At 45.0% G+C, this 26,198-nt stretch overlaps 1 protein-coding gene across 3 annotated transcripts in view; it reads left to right on the top strand.

The window, feature by feature from the left end:
* The first annotated feature begins 14,735 nt into the window (after positions 1-14,735).
* Positions 14,736-26,198, top strand: part of igsf9ba (immunoglobulin superfamily, member 9Ba) — a 104,378-nt gene continuing 92,915 nt past the window's right edge. For all 3 annotated transcript variants that reach the window (XM_052467651.1, XM_052467650.1, XM_052467652.1), the window contains exon 1: positions 14,736-14,982. In XM_052467651.1, the coding sequence (XP_052323611.1) occupies positions 14,919-14,982 (64 nt within the window). In that variant the 5' untranslated portion in view covers positions 14,736-14,918. The remainder of the gene's footprint in view (positions 14,983-26,198) is intronic.

The following is a 26,198-nucleotide window of genomic DNA, read 5'->3' as shown; positions in this document are numbered from 1 at the left end:
CGAGACGCATCCCACTGGGACCGGATACAGGAGGGATGGATAGTGGTAACCCCGGTTATGCTGGTTGAGGTGCTGGAGAGACTCCCGGTCTCTTCCAGCGGTCCATGGTCTGAACAATGCGATCCATCATGGCACGGAGATATTGCAGCATCGGACGTGCTCCTCGACCCCTTGGACCGGGGTACCTGCTCCTGCTGACTCCATGGTTCGGGTGTGGAATTCTGTCAGGTTGTGCGCTACTGGTGTAGAAGTCAGGTGCAGGAGAGCAGAGAGTTGTGATCAGGCGCACACTTTATTTGGCAGAGGCAAACAACAAATGGACGCAACTGTGTCAAACAAACCTCCAGCCAAAGGTAAAAGTAAAAAGCGCAACAAAGTCACAAAGATGCAAAATGTTTAACAATAAACATACTACGGGTTGAACATGGCACCTGGAGAAAAACCAGCCTGGGGTTGAACAGAGGGAATATATATGTAGTGTGATTAGGGAATGTAAACCAGGTGTGCAGGGAAACAAGACAAAACACATGGAACAATGAAAAGTGGAGCGGCGATGGCTAGAAAGCTGGTGACGTCGACCGCCGAACGTCGCCTGAACAAGGAGAGGAGCTGACTTCGGCAGAAGTCGTGACAGATTAGCTGAAAGCCGTGGTATATCAGACCATATACCACGGGTTTGACAAAAAAAATGTACGGCTCCAATTATGTTGATAACCAGTTTATAATAGCAATAAGGCACCTCTGGGGTTTGTGGTATATTGCTAATATACCAAGGTGTAGGGCTGTATCCCGGCACTCCGCGTTGCGTCGAGCATAAGAACAGCCCTTAGCCGTGGTCTATTGGCCATATACCACACCCCCCCGGGGCTTATTGCTTAATTATAACTCCAGTAGCATGGTGATAAGACAGAGTTAGAATACCATAATAAACCTCCCACAATGAACCTCCTTATCCCCACACAAAATGCTACCACAATTGTGTTGCACACGAGTCAAAGACATGCAGATAGATATTACTATGTCCAAATGTTGTGATGAGATTCCAATGAGGCAAACACTGGTTTAATCAACATTGTTTCCGCGTCCTTTCAATGAAATTACATTGAACCAACGTGGAATAGACGTTGAATTGACATCTGTGCCCAGTGGGATCTCTGTCAGGTATAGAGGCTCCATTTAGATCAGTGTGTTCACAGCACCGAGGCTCACATAAGACAGTCTGCTATCACATCCTCTCCTACCCTCAGCACTCAGCAGCTCTGTTTAAGCAGACGGTGACCAAATAGACCTGCTCTTTGTGCAGCTACTGGTGTGAGACAAGACATTTAGAGACTGTGTTAGCTCAGTGACTGTGGCCGATATTAGAGAAGGGGAGCAGAGCTGCTCAGGATAGGATGGTAGCATTGCCAAGATCAAAGCACCCAACCTAGTTAGAGTTCAGATATGAATACTGTAGTGGATTTGAGCACAACTCAAGGTTTATTGCAGGATATTACAGAAAGGATATTTTGAGAGTATTGCTTTTGAAATGAGAGGCATTCTCGATTCTGATTGATATAGAGTTTTGTTCCTCCATATGACCTTTTCCCTAATTTTCCAAACCTAAGTAAATAGTCGCCACCGTAGAGATGTTCCATTTCATTCTGTGGTCACTAGTATAAAGGACATGCGGAAGCTTACCTATGAACAGCCCTATTGATGGACGCATGATAGGAATCAGCATTACACCTGCATGAGACCTGGAAACCATGCCAACCATACGTGCTACTTCAAGCAGCTAAATTGGGTTCAACAAGGTGTGTTAAACACGTGCGTAACGTCAACCTTGATGACTAAATACAGTACTGTAGGTACACACAGATGGTGTGAAAATCTACAATCCAACCAAGAAAAGAACACTTTCATCATGCTGTACATCATTAAAGGCAGTGTGTTACAGCATCCACACCACCGCATGGCCTTAAGCTCTACTCCAGCAGGATTTTATTGAGATAATCATTTGGATGCTTGCTGAGGAGACATTAGATTGCGTCTTGAACTAAATTACATGGGCAGCACTGTTGTACTGTGTTTAACTGGATGTGTCGATACAGATGCCAGCTGCTGCAGAGAGAGACTTTCACACAGTGACAGTGAAGCAGGGAATGAGACATCATAAGGTAGCTTCTACCACTACACAGGGAAAGAAAAAAAGGGAACTAACACTTGCACTTGTCTTGAGCTACTAGCACTGACTTTTCTGATAACTGCTTTGAGGAAAAATGTGCTTACTACAACTGTGATATGTGGTTGTCTCACCTAGCTATCTTAACATGAATGCACTAACTTGTAAGTCATTCTGGATAAGAGCGTCTGCTAAATGATGCTAAATGATAAAATGTAAATGTAAGATGGCCACTTCTGGGCTCCAACCCCCATTCAATGCATTGATTAGCAAACACCAAAGAGGACTGCTGAAATAGGTAATTTTAACGAATATCATTCAATTACCTTCATATCCATATGAAAATGGGGGAGAGGAAAGGTTACATTTGTGGCTTAGGGCTCCAGCCAGTCAAATAAATCCATCCCCCCCTTAACCAGCTTGTCATTCAGGTCTGCTTCCTGCGTAAAAATTCTAGACCTCTACATTTGTAGGACTCTGAAAATAACAGAAGACATTCATGTTTTTAAATTAAGTTGATTGAAAATGCAACAATGATATCTATGAAATATGATGGTGTGTGAATATAAAAATAGATATTTTCATTATTTGAAACAAATCCTCATAGGAGGCAGTCAAGCATTAGTCACTGGTTAGTAGACCATGAGATTGAAAATATATGAACTGATGGAACAATGGGGAGTAGTACTTGCATCTTTTCAGGGATTCTTTTGTTTTCATGTTTTAGACACACATTATCCTTCTTGACACACACACACTTGCACAGATAGAGAGAAAGAGATGTGAGAGGGAGAGTCAGATGGGGAAAGAGAGCTAGAAAGAGGGACAGCGATAGAGGGAGAGGGAAGAGAGATGCATCAATTTCCTGCTTATCTAAGATTTGGAGGTGCAGCACTTGTTTCAAGCCAAGCAGGCAGGCAGAATAGCACGTGAATAATATACAAATGATTCTCATTCAGATGTCCCATTATAGCTGATGGAGACAGACTTGGCAGGGTAATGATAAGAAGATTGTTTAGCTGTTTATTTCTGCCTGCCGTTCCTGAGTCATCAGTCTCAGCAGAGGATCTGGTCATGGGAATTGAGGAAGGACTTGTAGGTTTGTCTGCTCTCTCTCTCTCTCTCTCTCTCTCTCTCTCTCTCTCTCTCTCTCTCTCTCTCTCTCTCTCTCTCGCTCTCTCTCACTCGCTCTGAATTTGGAGAATTCAGCTGTATTTCTGTTAGTGAGGCATTTTTAGTCCCTCCATCATCACCACTATCACCACCATGGCTGACTGACATGATGACATCACAGTCTCCATCAGCTCCTCAGCTCCGATTGACACTCTCTAGAACAATCATTTTTACTGACAAGTAGGAATGTACAATGCTGATGAGACCAACTTTCTTTAGGATGTAGTGTATTATTTAATTCTGAAATAGGTTTACAAACATCCCTGAGCAAATGATGATTAGCACTGAGGTGGCTATTATAGTCAGTGTTCCTGGAATCACAGCATCAGCTATTACATTGAACAAATATGACCTCCTCTATGCTGCTAGTGTAGGTGAATTCACCTACAGTACTGTTTCAGCTAATGCAGGCCAGCCGGTGTATCATAATATATGTGTTTCCTCTGGGTTCTACACTCTAATCTGATGAGTCACAGTCACATCTGTGTTGGTCTGTAATTACATTTAGAGATAACCTTGGCGCACTACACCCACACCTTCCTTTTTCAAGTTAATTTGGTGTTAGTGGGAGAAAGAGGGAGAAGAGAAGATGCTGAGAGGGGATAAGAAGGATGTGTGGCGAGAGGGAAAGAGAGAAGAAAAAGTGATGAAGTAAGAGGGGGATCAAAATCATTCCTAAGGTTCACTGGTTTAGGTGATTATTATAGACCTACATTACTCTTCCATGCAGTCTCCATCACTCCCCTCCAGCCTCTAGATGTCCCTTCCTATTGAATGTGTCCCATTAGAGTATTGTCCCTCAGAGGGAGAACAGACCAGAGTGCTGGGAATCACTCATTCAGACTAAAGTGGTGACAGCTGACAGGGTCCTGCAGAGACTCGGTCTACATCCCAAATGACACCCTATTCTCTACATAGTGCACCACCAGGGCCCTGAATCAAATCCATTTTTTAAATGTAAATGGCATGTTATAGAGGAGTCCAGACACTTTTTTGGCAATTCCACAATACTTTTCAGTGTGTGAGCATGCGTGTTTGGAGCGAGAAAGCACACGCATCCTTCACATTGAAAAGTATCGCTGAAGTCCATGTGTACAAGATCAAAATAACTGCATCACTATACTGAGAATGTTGCCATTTCAAAAATGACGTATTTGTTTTTGTTGTTGTAACCTTTGTTATCTGTGTCTTGGCACTGCAGAACAAGCCTGAGGAAGTCTATCACTGGTAAGTTTCTCAAAACCAAGTGAAATCACCCCAAAAGTGTATGGACTCTTCTATAACATACTATTTACATTTACAAAAATAGAGATTTGACAAATAAAAGCTCATTTGTACTTTAAGATCTTGGGGAGGTAGAGAGGACAGAGTCAGCTACATTTGGGAGAGAGTTGACAATGTTCTATGTGGTAGACATGGGGCTTGTCTGAAATTGTTTGATTTCTTACACTATCTGTCCAAATAAAATAAAATGTTATTTGTCACATATGCCGAATACAACCGGTGTAGTCTTAACCGTGAAATGCTTACTTATGAGCCCTTTCCCAACAATGCAGATCAAAAAAGAGTTCAGAAATAAGAAAAAAAGTGTTAAAAATGTCTACGGATATAACAGTAATGAGGCTATATACAAGGAGTACCAGTACCGAGTTAGTTGAGGTAATTGAGGTAAAATGTAAATGTAGGTAGGGATAAAAGTGACTAGGCAATCAGGATAGATAATAAACAGAGTAGCAGCAGCGTATGTGAAGAGTGTGAAAGTGTGAGTGTGTGTGGCGTCAATATACATGTGTGTGTGTGTGTGTGTGTGTGTGTGTGTGTGTGTGTGTGTGTGTGTGTGTGTGTGTGTGTGTGTGTGTGTGTGTGTGTGTGTGTGTGTGTGTGTGTGTGTGTGTGTGTGTGTGTGTGTGTGTGTGTTAAGTGTGCGCATGTGTGCATGTTGGAGTGTCAGTGTAGTATGTGTGAGTGTCTGGGTAGAGTCCAGTGAGTGTGCATAGAGCCGGTGCAAGAGAGTCAGTGCAAATAAAAAGGGTGTCAATGCAAATAGTCAGAGTAGTCATTTCATTAACTGTTCAGCAGTCTTATGCCTCAAGGGTAGAAGCTGTTCAGGAGCCTTTTGGTTGCAGAGTTGGTACTCCGGTACCGCTTGCCTTGTGGTGGCGGAGAGAACAGTCTATGACTTGGGTGGCTGGAGTCTGACCATTTGTATGGCCTACCTCTGATATCGCCTGATATACATTTACATTTACATTTAAGTCATTTAGCAGACGCTCCTATCCAGAGCGACTTACAAATTGGTGCATTCACCTTATGACATCCAGTAGAATAGTCACTTTACAATAGTGCATCTAAATCTTAAAGGGGGGGGGGGTGAGAAGGATTACTTATCCTATCCTAGGTATTCCTTAAAGAGGTGGGGTTTCAGGTGTCTCCGGAAGGTGGTGATTGACTCCGCTGTCCTGGCGTCGTGAGGGAGTTTGTTCCACCATTGGGGGCCAGAGCAGCGAACAGTTTTGACTGGGCTGAGCGGGAACTGTACTTCCTCAGTGGTAGGGAGGCGAGCAGGCCAGAGGTGGATGAACGCAGTGCCCTTGTTTGGGTGTAGGGCCTGATCAGAGCCTGGAGGTACTGAGGTGCCGTTCCCCTCACAGCTCCGTAGGCAAGCACCATGGTCTTGTAGCGGATGCGAGCTTCAACTGGAAGCCAGTGGAGAGAGCGGAGGAGCGGGGTGACGTGAGAGAACTTGGGAAGGTTGAACACCAGACGGGCTGCGGCGTTCTGGATGAGTTGTAGGGGTTTAATGGCACAGGCAGGGAGCCCAGCCAACAGCGAGTTGCAGTAGTCCAGACGGGAGATGACAAGTGCCTGGATTAGGACCTGCGCCGCTTCCTGTGTGAGGCAGGGTCGTACTCTGCGGATGTTGTAGAGCATGAACCTACAGGAACGGGCCACCGCCTTGATGTTAGTTGAGAACGACAGGGTGTTGTCCAGGATCACGCCAAGGTTCTTAGCGCTCTGGGAGGAGGACACAATGGAGTTGTCAACCGTGATGGCGAGATCATGGAACGGGCAGTCCTTCCCCGGGAGGAAGAGCAGCTCCGTCTTGCCGAGGTTCAGCTTGAGGTGGTGATCCGTCATCCACACTGATATGTCTGCCAGACATGCAGAGATGCGATTCGCCACCTGGTCATCAGAAGGGGAAAGGAGAAGATTAATTGTGTGTCGTCTGCATAGCAATGATAGGAGAGACCATGTGAGGTTATGACAGAGCCAAGTGACTTGGTGTATAGCGAGAATAGGAGAGGGCCTAGAACAGAGCCCTGGGGACACCAGTGGTGAGAGCGCGTGGTGAGGAGACAGATTCTCGCCACGCCACCTGGTAGGAGCGACCTGTCAGGTAGGACGCAATCAAGCGTGGGCCGCGCCGGAGATGCCCAACTCGGAGAGGGTGGAGAGGAGGATCTGATGGTTCACAGTATTGAAGGCAGCCGATAGGTCTAGAAGGATGAGAGCAGAGGAGAGAGAGTTAGCTTTAGCGGTGCGGAGCGCCTCCGTGATACAGAGAAGAGCAGTCTCAGTTGAATGACTAGTCTTGAAACCTGACTGATTTGGATCAAGAAGGTCATTCAGAGAGAGCTAGCGGGAGAGCTGGCCAAGGACGGCACGTTCAAGAGTTTTGGAGAGAAAAGAAAGAAGGGATACTGGTCTGTAGTTGTTGACATCGGAGGGATTGAGTGTAGGTTTTTTCAGAAGGGGTGCAACTCTCGCTCTCTTGAGGACGGAAGGGACGTTGCCAGCGGTCAGGGATGAGTTGATGAGCGAGGTGAGGTAAGGGAGAAGGTCTCCGGAAATGGTCTGGAGAAGAGAGGAGGGGATAGGGTCAAGCGGGCAGGTTGTTGGGCGGCCGGCCGTCACAAGACGCAAGATTTCATCTGGAGAGAGAGGGGAGAAAGAGGTCAGAGCACAGGGTAGGGCAGTGTGAGCAGAACCAGCGGTGCCGTTTGACTTAGCAAACGAGGATCGGATGTCGTCGACCTTCTTTTCAAAATGGTTGACGAAGTCATCTGCAGAGAGGAGGAGGGGGGAGGGGAGGAGGATTCAGGAGTGAAGAGAAGGTGGCAAAGAGCTTCCTAGGGTTAGAGGCAGATGCTTGGAATTTAGAGTGGTAGAAAATGGCTTTAGCAGCAGAGACAGAGGAGGAAAATGTAGAGAGGAGGGAGTGAAAGGATGCCAGGTCCGCAGGGAGGCGAGTTTTCCTCCATTTCCGCTCAGCTGCCCGGAGCCCTGTTCTGTGAGCTCGCAATGAGTCGTCGAGCCATGGGGGCGGGAGGGGAGGACCGCGCCGGCCTGGAGGATAGGGGACATAGAGAGTCAAAGGATGCAGAAAGGGAGGAGAGGAGGGTTGAGGAGGCAGAATCAGGAGATAGGTTGGAGAAGGTATGAGCAGAGGGAAGAGATGATAGGATGGAAGAGGAGAGAGTAGCGGGGGAGAGAGAGCGAAGGTTGGGACGGCGCGATACCATCCGAGTAGGGGCAGTGTGGGAGGTGTTAGATGAGAGCGAGAGGGAAAAGGATACAAGGTAGTGGTCGGAGACTTGGAGGGGAGTTGCAATGAGGTTAGTGGAAGAACAGCATCTAGTAAAGATGAGGTCGAGCGTATTGCCTGCCTTGTGAGTAGGGGGAAGGTGAGAGGGTGAGGTCAAAAGAGGAGAGGAGTGGAAAGAAGGAGGCAGAGAGGAATGAGTCAAAGGTAGACGTGGGGAGGTTAAAGTCGCCCAGCACTGTGAGAGGTGAGCCGTCCTCAGGAAAGGAGCTTATCAAGGTATCAAGCTCATTGATGAACTCTCCGAGGGAACCTGGAGGGCGATAAATGATAAGGATGTTAAGCTTGAAAGGGCTGGTAACTGTGACAGCATGGAATTCAAAGGAGGCGATAGACAGATGGGTGAGTGGAGAAAGAGAGAATGACCACTTGGGAGAGATGAGGATCCCGGTGCCACCACCCCGCTGACCAGAAGCTCTCGGGGTGTGCGAGAACACGTGGGCGGACGAAGAGAGAGCAGTAGGAGTAGCAGTGTTGTCTGTGGTGATCCATGTTTCCGTCAGTGCCAAGAAGTCGAGGGACTGGAGGGAGGCATAGGCTGAGATGAACTCTGCCTTGTTGGCCGCAGATCGGCAGTTCCAGAGGCTACCGGAGACCTGGAACTCCACGTGGGTCGTGCGCGCTGGGACCACCAGATTAGGGTGGCCGCGGCCACGCGGTGTGGAGCGTTTGTATGGTCTGTGCAGAGAGGAGAGAACAGGGATAGACAGACACATAGTTGACAGGCTACAGAAGAGGCTACGCTAATGCAAATGAGATTGGAATGACAAGTGGACTACACGTCTCGAATGTTCAGAAATCATCCCTGGCAGTTTGGAGAACTCTCCCGCCATGCACATCCCCACTCAGGTCAAGATATGTATGGGAAATGTGACTGTACGCAATTGGGAGAGGTTGTTTAATTCCCAACTCAAGCTGCCCTTGTAGGAATCACGTGTGGCTGGGGGAGGATTAGCATGCATTGGTGCCCTTGTGGGTTGGCACTTTCACTATGACAGATGAAATCTAGATGCAGAAAGCCAGAACATGTAATCTCTGCATGGCTAGTAGCATGGCAAACCCACTGTCTAAAATGTATGCCACTAACCACACTAGCCTATGTTAGGCTTCTGATAAACATCTATTGACACCCATGTTAAAGTTGGTGGATTGTAGGACAACAAATTATATGATCTTAACACAAATGTGTACGCAAATGTGTACGCTTTCGAGCCATCGGCATACAGTAGGCTTTCCATAGATTTACTGTGTTTTAAGAACTACATAGCTAATGACAATATCTTCACATTAAAATAATGGCACTTAAAATGACATCACATGAGCCTAGGTAATAACATGGTAATATTATGGTAACAAGTTATAGTAAAATTGTCAACAACTTATTGCAGTAATGATGCTCTAAATAAGAGATACATAATAGGGGATTATATCAACTTTCATCCTAATCTAAAATAAATCATCACACTGCTGCTGTCTGTCTGTCTGTCTCCTACTGCCTCATAAAGCTGGGCTAATACCATTATGCTATGTTGGTGTCACCGTGGAAACAGACCCTGTACAGTACTTATCAGGATTTATAATCCCAGAGGGTCATGAGATGTTCTGGTCAGGAAAAGGCGATGTGTCAGCACTCTTGCAACTTCAGGCAGGCAGGCAGGCAAGCAGGCAAGCAGGCAAGCAGGTAGGGAGGGAGAGAGAGAGAGAGAGAGAGAGAGAGAGAGAGAGAGAGAGAGAGAGAGAGAGAGAGAGAGAGAGAGAGATGACCTTGTGCTAGGTTTGCCATGCAGCAGTCAGAGAAAGAGATGGAGCACTATTGCACCTCACCCATGCCAGTAATTGGGTCAATGTGGGAGACAGAGGACAACTCCACCCTCCTAATGGCTTTGTCATCCAGGACCAGGTCAATGGGCATATCAATTTAAAATAAAAAACATACTTTCCTGCTGGTTTGGCAGGAAAACGCAGCATGTAAAGTGTTGGTCCCATATTTCATGAGCTAAAATAAAAGATCCCAGAAATGTTCCATAGGCACAAGACGCTTATTTCTATTAGAATTTGTTCACATCTTGTCACTCCCTGATGTGTTTCACCTGTTTTTGTGCTTGTCTCCACCCCCCTCCAGGTGTCGCCCATCTTCCCCACTTATCCCCTGGGTATTTATACCTGTGTTTTCTGTCTGTCTGTGCCAGTTCATCTTGTTTGTTCAAGTCAACCAGCGTTTTCTCAGCTCTTGTTTTTCCCCAGTCTCTCTTTTTCTCGTCCTCCTGGTTTAGACCCTTGCCTGTCCTGACTCTGAGCCCGATTGCCTGACCACTCTGCCTGCCGTCCTGTACCTTTTCCTCTACTCTGGATTACCGACCTCTGCCTGACCTGACCCTGGGCCTGCCTGCCGTCCTGTACCTTGGCCCCACTACTCTGGATTACCGACCTCTGCCTGACCTGACCCTGGGCCTGCCTGCCGTCCTGTACCTTGGCCCCACTACTCTGGATTACCGACCTCTGCCTGACCTGACCCTGGGCCTGCCTGCCGTCCTGTACCTTGGCCCCACTACTCTGGATTATCGACCCCTGCCTGCCTTTACCTGTCATTTGCCTGCCCATGTTGTTACAATAAACATTGTTCCTTCAGGTCTTACCTGAAACCTGATACATCTCTGTTACTGAGAATTTATCCTTTGTCAAGATAATACATCCACCTGACAGGTGTGGCATATCAAGAAGCTGATTAAACAGCATGATCATTACACAGGTGGACTTGTGCTGGGGACAATAAAAGGCCACTTGAAAATGTGCAGTTTAGTCACACAACACAATGCCACAAATGTCTCAAGTTTTGAGGGAGCGTGCAATCGACATGCTGATTGCAGAGCTGTTGCCTGAAAATGTCATGTTAATTTCTCTACCGTAAGTTGCCTCCAACGTCATTTTAGAGAATTTGGCAGTACATGCAACCAGCCTTACAACTGCTGACCATGTGTAACCATGCCAGCCCAGGACCTCCACATCCGGATTCTTCACCTGCTGGATTATCTGGAACCAGCCCCCTGGACAGCTGATGAAACTGTGGATTTGCATAACTGAAGTATTTCTACACAAAATGTCAGAAACCATCTAAGGGAAGCTCATCTGCATGCTCTTCGTCTTCACCAGGGCCTTGACGTAACAGCAGTTTGGCGTCGTAACCGACTACAGTGTTCAAATGCTCACCATCCCATGGCCACTGGCATGCTGGAGAAGTGTGCTCTTCATGGATGAATCCCAGTTTGAACTGTACCGGGCAGATGGCAGATAGTGAATATGGCATCATGTGGGTGAGCGGTTTTCTGATGTCAACATTGTGAATATGGTGGCGATGTGGTCATCCTGTCTGGGTTGGCGCCCCCCCTTGGGTTGTGCAATGGCGGAGATCTTTGTGGGCTATAATACTCAGCCTTGTCTCAGGATGGTAAGTTGGTGGTTGAAGATATCCCTCTAGTGGTGTGGGGGCTGTGCTTTGGCAAAGTGGGTGGGGTTATATCCTTCCTGTTTGGCCCTGTCTGGGGGTGTCCTCGGATGGGGCCACAGTGTCTCCTGACCCCTCCTGTCTCAGCCTCCAGTATTTATGCTGCAGTAGTTTATGTGTCGGGGGGCTAGGGTCAGTTTGTTATATCTGGAGTACTTCTCCTGTCCTATTCGATGTCCTGTGTGAATCTAAGTGTGCGTTCTCTAATTCTCTCCTTCTCTCTTTCTTTCTCTCTCTCTGAGGACCTGAGCCCTAGGACCATGCCCCAGGACTACCTGACATGATGACTCCTTGCTGTCCCCAGTCCACCTGGCCGTGCTGCTGCTCCAGTTTCAACTGTTCTGCCTTATTATTAATCGACCATGCTGGTCATTTATGAACATTTTAACATCTTGGCCATGTTCTGTTATAATCTCCACCCGGCACAGCCAGAAGAGGACTGGCCACCCAACATAGCCTGGTTACTCTCTAGGTTTCTTCCTAGGTTTTGGCCTTTCTAGGGAGTTTTTCCTAGCCACCGTGCTTCTACACCTGCATTGCTTGCTGTTTGAGGTTTTAGGCTGGGTTTCTGTACAGCACTTTGAGATATCAGCTGATGTACGAAGGGCTACATTTACATTTTACATTTAAGTCATTTAGCAGACGCTCTTATCCAGAGCGACTTACAAATTGGTGCATTCACCTATATAAATACATTTGATTTGATTTGATGGGGTTATGGTATGGGCAGGCATAAGCTACGGACAATGAACATAATTGCATTTTATTGATGGCATATTTGAATGCACAGAGATACCGTGACGAGATCCCGAGGCCCATTGTCGTCTCATTCACGCGCTGCCATCAATTCATGTTTCAGCATGATAATGCAATGCCCCATGTTGCAAGGATCTGTACACAATTTCTGAAAGCTGAAAATTTCCCAGCTCTTCCATGGCCTGCATACTCACCAAACATGTTACGACCAATTGAGCATTTTTGAGATGTTCTGGATCGACGTCAACGACAGTGTGTTCCAGTTCCCGCCAATATCCAGCAACTTCGCACAGCCATTGAAGAGGAGTGGGACAAGATTCTACAATCTACAAACAACAGCCTGATCAACTCTATGCAAAGGAGATGTGTCACGCAAATGGTGGTCACACCAGATACTGACTGGTTTTCTGATCCACGCCCTACCTTTTTTAAGGTATCTGTGACCAACAGATGCATATCTGCGTTCCTAGTCATGTGAAATCCATAGATTAGGACCTAATGAGTTTATTTCAATTGACAGATTTCCTTATATGAACTGTAAATTGTTGCATGTTGGGTTTATATTTTTGTTCAGTGCAATTTCACGAGTTGCCATGGAAAAGGTGTTTGCCATTTTACAAATGGACCCAAATGTAATTTTTGTCACAGATGTCAGACGATCTCTTAGAAAATGTACGTACACAAGAATTCCTAGGATATATATTTCAACACTTGATGTCATCACTTTGTCCATCCCAAAACTCTGTTTCCTCTTGTGCAAAGGCACTTTCTCCTAATCAAGAGTTACAAAATAAAATGACCATTCTTTTTTTTTTTTTTTACTGTGTTACCCAAAGCTTCCAACATAGTCAAATGTGGAATCCATCCAGTCGTGAAAGAATGTGGAATGTTGTTAGCATAGAAATGTGTTTGGTATGGGCACTTTAGATTCACCAGTTCACCACCCATCCAGGGCATAGACCTCTATTACAATACTGCTGTTCCTCCAGGTGTTGTTTCATATTGTCCCGTGATTCACAGTTCTCTATTGTGTGGTTAAATGTTTGCCAGATTAATCACTTTTAATTGGATCTGTTTACCATATTGTAGCCACATCTCTCTACAAAGCCTGGAAAATGTCCCTGTTACTGCCTTTCTAAACTCCTGAATGGTTTATACTATGGTTGGTGGTATTTTATACATTTTTATTTAACCTTTATTTAATTAACTAGGCAAGTCAGTTAATATTTACAATGACGGCCTACCCCAGCCAAACCCTAACCCGGACGATGCTGGGCCAATTGTGCGCCGCCCTATGGGACTCCCAATCACGGCTGGTTGTTATACAGCCTGGAATCGCACCAGGGTCTGTAGCTGATGCCACTAGCACTGAGATGCAGTGCCATACCACTCCGCCACACGGGAGCCCTAGGATGCAGTCCAATCAACATTAGTCTTAATTTTGACCCTAAAATGCTATTTATTTATCAGATAGAGTATATATCTGTCCTTCATTTTGGGGAACAGTCAGTGAAAAAATTGGGTTGTGTGTCATGATAAGTAGCAGCTGAAATTTTTGAAGCCAGACTTGCTGAATTGCTATCATTTAACTGAGGAATGTGCATGTGCAGCATTAGGCCTACCATTCACTGGAATAAGATGGAGTAAGTATCTGAAAGATACAGAAAACCACAAACTGCTTTTATCCATATATGGAGAGGAACATAACACCATTTTGCATTGATGATTTTTCTGATGTAAATAAAAAACATTTAAATCATTCTGAGTGTTATATGTTATGTGCAGTGTTTGGAAAAAGTGACTCTTAATACCTCTACATTTTCACTGAATGGAGATGTAAAATGAGCGTGCGGATACGGTTCCAACGATATGCCATGTGTAGCTAGGCTACAGCTGGATTGGGAGCATCAGCAGACAAGGCAGCCTCCTCGAAGAAATAGAGGGGGAAACAATGTTTGCATCTGTCGCCACACCCAACCCAACACATTAGCCGAGGTTGTAGTATCAGAAAGGGAACGTTTTAACCCGGTGATAAAGACAAGACCACAGCTAGAGGCTGTGAATGAGCGACAGACAGAGGGACTGAGGAACGGCACAGACATCATGGCTCTTGCGCATCACCAGCATACTGTAGCTCGCAGCATGAATATATATGCCAACATTGATATGAAGAATGAGTGCATGTTCAAAGGTTCTCAATATACTGGTCAGCATTGAACAATTATGGTGCCACGTGTTAAGGGACACTTCAAGACAGGCATTTAAAGATGCGGACTCGGCTCTCTGTCAATGCGCATGATACTGCGGTTCTACTACTACGGCACGCTCCAACTCACCTTGAATTGGTACGCGTCTGTCCTCCTGTCATTCGATAGTAAGGGGCGGAATAATAGCCAATACACGCCCCAAATCCTCTATCAGCAACCAATCCAATGATAGAAGAGGCGGACCTAGTGGCTAAATTCTCACAAAGATTTCACTATGCACTAGTAAAACAGCTCGGTCTACTACAATCGCCGCGGTGCAGGTGCTCTGTCTCTTCGAGGGAGGATGCGGACGGAAGGACGGGGGAGGGAAGGGATGAAGGGAATCGCCGATAGGAAAGTGCATAGAATATGAATAAAAGGGCGTCGATAAGAGCGCGCGCGGTGCAAGGTCGAATATGACAGATTCGTTGAACGGGGCACTTTGCGTTGTAATAGCTGGTCGGCAATAGTACTATGATTTGGTATGTGGCCACTTTGATAGCAAGTGTATTCAGCACCAGAGGAACGGCCACTCAAGGTGAGTTGAAGTGCAATATATTTTGTGTCGCCTATAAAATATAATTTTGAGCGACTGCATGTGGGTTTGCTGCTGGCCTTTGCATAGCATGCTCATTCTAAATTGGTAGATAAACGCAATAACTGTTTTTCATTGATATAAATGGCTGCATTTTCTCTAGTCACGTGAAAGTTCTGCCTTGGTTTATTTGTATTTTTAAATATTTTAGGGAAAATATTAGCCTACTCCTTATCATGCAATTATCATGTAATATAGCCTAAAGAGTAAAAACTCATATTTGAAAGGACAAATAAGTGATACATAATATTGCATAATTCTGTGTAAAATAATTCCTTCATTATTTGAGCAGAAAAATACTACAAACATATTACTCTCTCTACTGTAAGTACATATTGCTATGGTCAGTGATAGTAGCCTATACAGTCAGGACGTGTTTCAGATGTGTCAGATAAAAGGCAAAAAACACTAAATGAAACACGTTTTTCTTCTGATATTTGCTTTCGAAGAAAATCTGTCATGATCAGTAGAGGTGTCAGCAGTCTCAAATGTGATCATTTTACAAAAAGGGGTGTGACTGCTTCACTAGTTTCCAGCATGGGAAAGTACCTCCTCAATGCAGCAATACTGTCACATGACATTGGAACTTGTCTGTGCATAAATGTATTTATTTCATTTGACTTTAGATTTGTGTGTATTGTTGAGTATTGTTAGATATTACTGCACTGTTGGAACTAGGAACACAAGCATTTTGCTACATCCGCAATAACATCTGCTAAATATGTGTATGCGACCAATAACATTTGATTTTGATTTTGTCTGTTTAAATTGTATTTCAGATGGTATGTAACTGCTGTGTGTGATGTGTCAGTAACTGACAGTTGTGACTGATGCAGTGCCCATTAGAGATGTTTATCAAATGGTCTGGAATGGCGCAATGAACTGTTTAATAATTACAATATAAATTATGCAAGTTTGTTCACATTTTCATGAAACTGCTGTGTTGACCCATGGACTGACTTAACCTTGCTCTTCCAATAGTGTCCAGATGGGGGAGTCCTTTCTCGAGTCGTCATATGATGATGACTGAGCTCAATGACCCCTCATCCTCTGTCTAAAGTCACTTTGCTTTCTGTTTTATTTGACAATTAGGATTTGTGAGGGCCAGGGGTTCGTTTTTCTAAATGAAACATAATTAGATATTAGTTAGCCAAAACATACATTATTATTTCCTTTATGCTGTTTATTTGATCATTCATACCTGTCTTGGTCTTTTATTTGATTGTATTTTACCTTTATTTAACTAGGCAAGTCAGTTAAGAACAAATTCTTATTTTCAATGACGGCCTAGGAACAGTGGGTTAACTGGATGTTCAGGAGCAGAACGACAGATTTTGTACCTTGTCAGCTCTGGGATTTAAACTTGCAACCTTTCGGTTACTAATCCAATGCTCTAACCACTAGGCTACCCTGCCGCCCCTCATATAGTAGTCACATTCAGTCACTGCCAGTTACAACCTTGACATATGTATTACCTAGGTATTACCAGTGGGCTATACAATGTTGTTGTTTTTTCTTTTTAATCCCACCATTCATTTTGGTTAGGGTTAGGATTTATTTTTCCATAAAAAAACGTTTTAGAAAACTGTCAACCCGCTGAAATGTGATTACACAAATCTGAAAACTGCCTATGCAAATTTTAGGTTAAACAGCGTATGTGGAAATAAATCAATTCCATTGGTATACTTTCTAAGAATGTCTGCATCATTTGGCTGTTGTGTTTGCTATCCCTGTGTTAGGCATGTTGGTAGATGAGATCAAATGTCAGAGTAGAGGGTATTGTCCCTAGCAGGGTTGAGGTCAATTCCATTTCAAACCAATCAATTCAGAAAATTAATTCAGAAGCAAAAATCATTTTTGTAAATTATGAGCATGAATTCAATTTGAATTTATCTCCTGAATTGACATGGGCATGACCCCATTCCCAGTCCCTGGCAATATGTGTTTCATCCTACTGTACCATGACTGCCTTCCTGTTCTTTGAGTGCCGATGACGTGGATGTTGATTAAGGCAGGACCCGCACCTCTCTGATTGAGTGCCGATGACGTGGATGTTGATTAAGGCAGGACCCGCACCTCTCTGATTGAGAGGGGTTGAATTAAATGTGGAAGACACATTTCAGTTGAATGCATTCAGTTGTACAAGTGACTAGTTATCCCCTTTCCCTTTCATTTTCCATGCCTGAGAGGATACAGGCAGTCTAGTCTAGGCAATCTAGTCTCTCTTCTCTCTCTCTCTCTCTCTCTCTCTCTCTCTCTCTCTCTCTCTCTCTCTCTCTCTCTCTCTCTCTCTCTCTCTCTCTCTCTCTCTCTCTCTCTCTCTCTCTCTCTCTCTCTCTCTCTCTCTCACTCATTCATTCAATCGTTCTCTGTTATCATTCACTCACCTATAGTGCCCATTCACCAACAAATACCTCACTCACTTCACTCACTCCCTCAGTCACGCACTCACTCACTTTCACTCAGACATACAACCTATACCCTCACTCATTCACTGTCAAGCATATGCTCTATTTACTCTCCCAATCATGGAAGTAAAGCTGGTAAACCCAGCCTAGAGAAAGCCCTGTGCTCAAGCTGTGGAAGGCAGACTTCTGCCAGCACAGCACTGGGCATGTGCCAGCTCTTTCTGCTGCAACCACTCCTCTCGCCTCGGCCAGTACGCTCCCAGTGGAATCTCCATGCTAACAAAGCCTGGAGCATTCTGGGAAAGCCAGAGTGAGGAACGGGCCTGGTTGAAGCCCCCAGTTCTCTCTCTGGTTGACTACTCACACTTCTGACAAACTAGTGTAACCATACAAAACAAAGGCTGGCTCTCCCTCCCAGTTTGATGAAAATGAATATAATGCTAGTAGTGTATCTGCCACAGCAACTCACAGAAACGTACAGCAATCAGGAATGTATTGCTTATTCAATCACTCATAGTTTCTGGCTGTACTGTATGTGATGCTTAGTTGAGGTTTGATGATCTACAGGCCTATCTGCTCCCAAGGAAAGTGCCAATCCTGAAAAGTCTCACGAGAATCTCGAGGGTAGTAAAACTGCAAGCACCACTCAGACAGTCAAGAATAAAATGGATTCCATCATTGAACAGGGAGGTTCCAAAGATTTAAATAGGGAAAAAATAACAGTCATATTAAGAGATTCAATGTATGTCTCTGTTATTGACATAGTGAGTGAGACTGAGTGCGGCAGAGTGAGAGGGTAGATAGAGAGAGAGTGTAGATAGAGAGAGGGTAGAGACAGAGAGAGAGAGAGAAAGATAGGGTAGATAGAGCGACAGAGAAAGAGAGGGTAGAGACAGAGAGAGAGAAGGCAGGGAGATAGAAAGAGAGGGTAGCGAGAGAAGGTAGAGAGAGAGAAAGAGAGGGTAGATACAAAGGGAGAGGGAGGGTAAAGAGAGAGAAAACAAGAGGATAGTGAGAGAGAAAGGGAGAGATAAGAGAGAGGGTGAGGGGGTAGAGAAAGAGAGAGAGATAGAGAAAGGGAGGGTAGAGACAGAGATAGATGGAGGGTAGAGACACAGAGAAAGAGGGTAGATACAGAGATGTTAGATACAGAGAGAGAGGGTAGAGACAGAGAGAGAGGGTAGAGACAGAGAGAGAGAGGGTAGAGACAGAGAGAGAGAGGGTAGAGACACAGAGAGAGATAGAGGGTAGAGACAGAGAGAGGAGGGTAGAGACAGAGAGAGGAGGGTAGAGACAGAGAGAGAGAGGGTAGAGAGAGAGAGAGAGGGTAGAGACAGAGAGAGAGAGGGTAGAGACAGAGAGAGAGAGGGTAGAGACAGAGAGAGGAGGGTAGAGACAGAGAGAGGGAGGGTAGAGACAGAGAGAGAGGGTAGAGACAGAGAGAGAGGGAGGGTAGAGACAGAGATAGAGGGAGGGTAGAGACAGAGAGAGAGGGTAGAGACAGAGCGAAAGGGAGGGTAGAGACAGAGAGAGAGAGGGTAGAGAGACCTAGTAGTGTGAAGTAGAGTGAGAGGAGAGGAGAGTGGTAGAGACAGGGCAGTCTGTGACTGACTGGGATGTTTTGAGTTCTAAGTTCTGAGTTCTGAAAGTTGCATGGAATTTATCGAGCAGATTCCATCACTCACACTTGTTCTTGAGGGCTGTGCAATTTATTTGATTTATCGATGTAGAATTAACATTATTTTCAATAACCAACTGTAATTAGAAAAGCCATATGAAAGCGCTAATAAGCATGCTTCTTGATGCAATTAATTTACAACACTATATGGTTATAATGGCTGAAGAATCTACTACTTATTTAAAAAAGGAAGGAAGTTGAGTCTGTGTGTGACTCGATCCGTGTTAGCATGGGGAAATGTCAGTGACTTACAACCCCTGGCTGGCACAGGGCAGGGCAGGCGCCACCCTCCTTATATCCTGATTTCCTGTAATGTGCACCTCTGGCAGTGCCCCACAGTGTTGAATTGGCCTTTGGGCCTCTGGCACGCACGCCTGGCCTGTTTCACACCCCCTCTCTGTGCCCAGTGCCCAGGCAGGAGCAGGTGTCAGCTCATTGTCGACTGAGGGCTGGGGCCTGTCCTTAATTGGGCTGCGCTTGTCTTAGGGGGACGTGCAGCTACAGAGGGCCAGAGAGTGGAGGGGAGAGAGACTGACTAGGCTGGGCTGGCTCACAACACTGGCTTGTCAGGACAGAGATGTGTTTTAAAGGTATATGACACCCAGGTCTCTGTCTGTCAGCTGAATGCCACTGGTGTTTCAGAGAAAGCAGGCAGCTAGCCTGCGGTGGCCTGGCCTCTTATCTGTGTTGTGTAGTAGTGGGCAGCCTGTGTAGGAGGTAGTGTTCATGAGGCTGCTTTTCATGTAGGAGAGTGTGCTGTGCTCACAAGCATATGTTGTGTGTAGAAGGAAGGGCCACTAGCTCGCATTGAGTAGAAGGAATAGGATTACTAATCTGCATTCTATGTTCCCTGTCGTGCAAGGTTGCCTTCTCCACACAATGATTCCTGCTTAGGGTTGCAAAATTCCCAGAACTTTCAATAAATTCCCTGGTTTTCCAGAAATCCTGGTTGGAGAATTCCGGATTTCCTGCCTATTCCCTCCTGATTCTGGGAATCCTCTAACCTGGTTTTCGGTAATACCAGGGAATTTATTTAATGTTTTTTTCCTCTGTTGTCATCACTTTTACTTATAGATGTTATCAGTACTCAGTTAGAGATTTTGGAAAGGTTGATAAGTAACCTACTTGACATACAGGTAACTGCCAAAATAATGGAAACAATTGAGTAAATGAGGGATACAAAGTATATTGAAAGGACATGCTTCCACACAGGTGTGGTTCCTTAGTTAATTCAGAAATTAACATCCCATCATGCTTTGGGTCATGTATAAAAATGCTGGGCAGGCCATTATTTTGGCTACCATGGCTATGCCCCATAGGATGACAATGCCCCCATCCACAGGGCATGAGTGGTAACTGAATGGTTTGATGAGCAAAAAAAATGTAAACCAAATGCCATTGCCATCTCAGTCACCAGATCTCAACTAGAGGTGGACTGATTATGATTTGTCAATGCCGATACCGATTATTGGAAGACAAAAAAAGATGATACAGATTAATCGGACGATTTTTAAAATGTATATATTTTTATATATATACAGTGGGGCAAAAAAGTATTTAGTCAGCCACCAACAGACAAAATGAGAAAAAAAATCCAGAAAATCACATTGTAGAATTTTTTTATGCATTTATTAGCAAATTTATGGTGGAAAATAAGTATTTGGTCAATAACAAAAGTTTATCTCAATACTTTGTTAAATACCCTTTGTTGGCAATGACAGAGGTCAAACGTTTTTCTTTAAGTCTTCACAAGGTTTTCACACACATTTCCTGGTATTTTGGCCCATTCCTCCATGCAGATCTCCTCTAGAGCAGTGATGTTTTGGGGCTGTTGCTGGGCAACATGGACTTTCAACTCCCTCCAAAGATTTTCTATGGGGTTGAGATCTGGAGACTGGCTAGGCCACTCCAGGACCTTGAAATGCTTCTTACGAAGCCACTCCTTCGTTGCCCGGGCGGTGTGTTTGGGATCATTGTCATGCTGAAAGACCCAGACACGTTTCATCTTCAATGCCCTTGCTGATGGAAGGCGGTTTTCACTCAAAATCTCACGATACATGGCCCCATTCATTCTTTCCTTTACACGGATCAGTCATCCTGGTCCCTTTGCAGAAAAACATCCCCAAAGCATGATGTTTCCACCCACATGCTTCACAGTAGGTATGGTGTTCTTTGGATGCAACTCAGCATTCTTTGTCCTCCAAACACGACGAGTTGAGTTTTTACCAAAAAGTTATATTTTGGTTTCATCTGACCATATGACATTCTCCCAATCTACTTCTGGATCATCCAAATGCTCTCTAGCAAACTTCAGACGGTCCTGGACATGTACTGGCTTAATTAGGGAGACACATCTGGCACTGCAGGATTTGAGTCCCTGGCGGCGTAGTGTGTTACTAATGGTAGGCTTTGTTACTTTGGTCCCAGCTCTCTGCAGGTCCTTCACTACGTCCCCCCGTGTGGTTCTGGGATTTCTGCTCACCGCTCTTGTGATCATTTTGACCCCACGGGGTGAGATCTTGCGTGGAGCCCCAGATCGAGGGAGATTATCAGTGGTCTTGTATGTCTTCCATTTCCTAATAATTGCTCCCACAGTTGATTTCTTCAAACCAAGCTGCTTATCTATTGCAGATTCAGTCTTCCCAGCCTGGTGCAGGTCTACAATTTTGTTTCTGGTGTCCTTTGACAGCTCTTTGGTATTGGCCATAGTGGAGTTTGGAGTGTGACTGTTTGAGGTTGTGGATAGGTGTCTTTTATACTGATAACAAGATCAAACAGGTGCCATTAATTCAGGTAACGAGTGGAGGACAGAGGAGCCTCTTAAAGAAGAAGTTACAGGTCTGTGAGAGCCAGAAATCTTGCTTGTTTGTAGGTGACCAAATACTTATTTTCCACCATAATTTGCAAATAAATTCATTAAAAATCCTACAGTGTGATATTCTGGATTTTTTTCATTTTGTCTGTCATAGTTTAAGTGTACCTATGATGAAAATTACAGGCCTCTCTCATATTGTTAAGTGGGAGAACTTACACAATTGGTGGCTGACTAAATACGTTTTTTCCCCAATGTGTATATATATATATATATATATATTATATATATACACATTTTTGTAATAATGACAATTTCAACAATACTGAACGAACAATGAACACTTTTATTTTAACTTAATATAATATATATGGGCTTTTGGATGGGTGTTCTTATTAAGGTGATTCCACAGGTCGGTGGTATTTTTTAATTTAGCTGTTGCTGACCCCATGCTTACATCTTCATCACAAATAAGACACCTTGCTTTCCCTGGTGCCAATTCCATGTAATAGTCTCACACTGGTGCTCTGCTTTTCTCTGCCATCTGTAAAACACACACACAGCTCTGAAGTGACAATGATACTGAAGAGTCTGCTTAGGAGACAAATACTCTAAACTGTTTGAATAATAATAGAGTTTAAGTTGCCTGTGATGAATGTTGAAACCACAAACTGTAATTTCTATATGCAGAAAATCCTATTTTAACAATGGACATGGTAAGAATTAACTACCAAAGTGCGAGTCATAATTCCCATGACACCTGCAAAATCTGAAAAGCGGTTCCTTCATTCATTTATTCCATAGGATATTTTTAGATTCACTTAAAATAAGGTCTGTGTTTCGTGTAGGCTTACACCACCTTACCAATTTTAGAACTGTGTAGATATCCATAGGACAAGGTAACTCTGATCAATATTGGCTAAATATAAGTTTTTTATTTTTTTGTAGAGTGGATTTATGAAAATATTTTGACAAACGTTACCTTATCCTAGTGAGATTTACACGGGTGTCAAAACGCAGAGGCGGTTTAAGCCTGCACGAAACACAGACCTTATTTGTTTATTTAAAAAAAAAATGTTTGTAATTTTACCCCTTTTTCTCCCCAATTTCATGGTATCCAATTGATAGTAGCTACTATCTTGTCTCATCGCTACGGGCTCGGGAGAGACGAAGGTTGAAAGTCATGCGTCCTCCGATACACAACCCAACCAAGCCGCACTGCTTCTTAACACAGTGCGCATCCAACCCGGAAGCCAGCCACACCAATGTGTAGGAGGAAACAGCGTGCACCTGGCAACCTTTGTTAGCGCGCACTGCGCCTGGCCCGCTACAGGAGTCGCTGATGCGTGATGAGACAAGGATATCCCTACCGGTCGTGGCCGGTTACAACAGAGCCTGGGCGCGAACCCAGGAGGTAGCATTGCCTTTAAATTGTTTAACTTGGGTCAAACATTTTGGGTAACCTACCACAAGCTTCCCACAATAAGTTGGGTGAATTTTGGCCCATTCCTCCTGACAGAGCTGGTGTAACTGAGTCCGTTTGTAGACCTCCTTGCTTGCACATGCTTTTTCAGCTCTGCCCACAAATTTTCTATAGGATGAAGGTCAGGGCTTTGTGATGGCCACTCCAATACCTTGGCTTTGTTGTTCTTAAGCCATCTTTCCACATCTTTGGAAGTATGTTTGGGGTCATTGTCCATTTGGAAGACCCATTTGTGACCAAGCTTTAACTTCCTGACTGATGTCTTGAGATGTTGCTTCAAATCAAATCAAAAATCAAATCAAATCCATTTTTATTTGTCACATACACATGGTTAGCAGATGTTAATGCGAGTGTAGCGAAATGCTTGTGCTTCTAGTTCCGACAATGCAGTAATAACCAACAAGTAATCTAACTAACAATTCCAAAACTACTGTTTTATACACAGTGTAAGGGGATAAAGAATATGTACATAAGGATATATGAATGAGTGATGGTACAGAGCAGCATAGGCAAGATACAGTAGATGGTATTGAGTACAGTATATACATATGAGATTAGTATGTAAACAAAGTGGCATAGTTAAAGTGGCTAGTGATACATGTATTACATAAGGATGCAGTCGATGATATAGAGTACAGTATATACGTATGCACATGAGATGAATAATGTAGGGTAAGTAACATTATATAAGGTAGCATTGTTTAAAGTGGCTAGTGATATATTTACATCATTTCCCATCAATTCCCATTATTAAAGTGGCTGGAGTAGAGTCAGTGTCAGTGTCAGTGTGTTGGCAGCAGCCACTCAATGTTATTGGTGGCTGTTTAACAGTCTGTTGGCCTTGAGATAGAAGCTGTTTTTCAGTCTCTCGGTCCCAGCTTTGATGCACCTGTACTGACCTCGCCTTCTGGATGATAGCGGGGTGAACAGGCAGTGGCTGGGGTGGTTGATGTCCTTGATGATCTTTATGGCCTTCCTGTAACATCGGGTGGTGTAGGTGTCCTGGAGGGCAGGTAGTTTGCCCCCGGTGATGCGTTGTGCAGACCTCACTACCCTCTGGAGAGCCTTACGGTTGTGGGCGGAGCAGTTGCCGTACCAGGCGGTGATACAGCCCGCCAGGATGCTCTCGATTGTGCATCTGTAGAAGTTTGTGAGTGCTTTTGGTGACAAGCCAAATTTCTTCAGCCTGCTGCTCCTGCTGCGCTGCTGCGCCTTCTTCACGATGCTGTCTGTGTGAGTGGACCAATTCAGTTTGTCTGTGATGTGTATTCCGAGGAACTTAAAACTTGCTACCCTCTCCACTACTGTTCCATCGATGTGGATAGGGGGGTGTTCCCTCTGCTGTTTCCTGAAGTCCACAATCATCTCCTTAGTTTTGTTGACGTTGAGTGTGAGGTTATTTTCCTGACACCACACTCCGAGGGCCCTCACCTCCTCCCTGTAGGCCGTCTCGTCGTTGTTGGTAATCAAGCCTACCACTGTTGTGTCGTCCGCAAACTTGATGATTGAGTTGGAGGTGTGCGTGGCCACGCAGTCGTGGGTGAACAGGGAGTACAGGAGAGGGCTCAGAACGCACCCTTGTGGGGCCCCAGTGTTGAGGATCAGCGGGGTGGAGATGTTGTTGCCTACCCTCACCACCTGGGGGCGGCCCGTCAGGAAGTCCAGTACCCAGTTGCACAGGGCGGGGTCGAGATCCAGGGTCTCGAGCTTGATGACGAGCTTGGAGGGTACTATGGTGTTGAATGCCGAGCTGTAGTCGATGAACAGCATTCTCACATAGGTATTCCTCTTGTCCATATGGGTTAGGGCAGTGTGCAGTGTGGTTGAGACTGCATCGTCTGTGGACCTATTTGGGCGGTAAGCAAATTGGAGTGGGTCTAGGGTGTCAGGTAGGGTGGAGGTGATATGGTCCTTGACTAGTCTCTCAAAGCACTTCATGATGACGGAAGTGAGTGCTACGGGGCGGTAGTCGTTTAGCTCAGCTGAACCTTAGCTTTCTTGGGAACAGGAACAATGGTGGCCCTCTTGAAGCATGTGGGAACAGCAGACTGGTATAGGGATTGATTGAATATGTCCGTAAACACACCGGCCAGCTGGTCTGCGCATGCTCTGAGGGCGCGGCTGGGGATGCCGTCTGGGCCTGCAGCCTTGCGAGGGTTAACACGTTTAAATGTCTTACTCACCTCGGCTGCAGTGAATGAGAGTCCGCATGTTTTCGTTGCAGGCCGTGTCAGTGGCACTGTATTGTCCTCAAAGCGTGCAAAAAAGTTATTTAGTCTGCCTGGGAGCAAGACATCCTGGTCCGTGACTGGGCTGGATTTCTTCTTGTAGTCTGTGATTGACTGTAGACCCTGCCACATGCCTCTTGTGTCTGAGCCGTTGAATTGAGATTCTACTTTGTCTCTGTACTGACGCTTAGCTTGTTTGATAGCCTTGCGGAGGGAATAGCTGCACTGTTTGTATTCGGTCATGTTACCAGTCACCTCGCCCTGATTAAAAGCAGTGGTTCGCGCTTTCAGTTTCACGCGAATGCTGCCATCAATCCACGGTTTCTGGTTAGGGAATGTTTTAATCGTTGCTATGGGAACGACATCTTCAACGCACGTTCTAATGAACTCGCACACCGAATCAGCGTATTCGGTGTGCATCCGCAGAATTTTCCTCCCTTATGATGCCATCTATTTTGTAAAGTGCACCAGTCCCTCCTGCAGCAAAGCACCGCCACAATATGATGCTGCCACCCCCATGCTTCACGGTTGGGATGGTGTTCTTCGGCTT

Source organism: Oncorhynchus keta, chromosome 18 (assembly GCF_023373465.1).
Source record: "Oncorhynchus keta strain PuntledgeMale-10-30-2019 chromosome 18, Oket_V2, whole genome shotgun sequence".
Classification (NCBI taxonomy): Eukaryota; Metazoa; Chordata; class Actinopteri; order Salmoniformes; family Salmonidae; genus Oncorhynchus; species Oncorhynchus keta.
The sequence above is the reverse complement of the archived record's forward strand: the minus strand, read 5'-3'. Positions and strand labels throughout refer to the sequence as shown.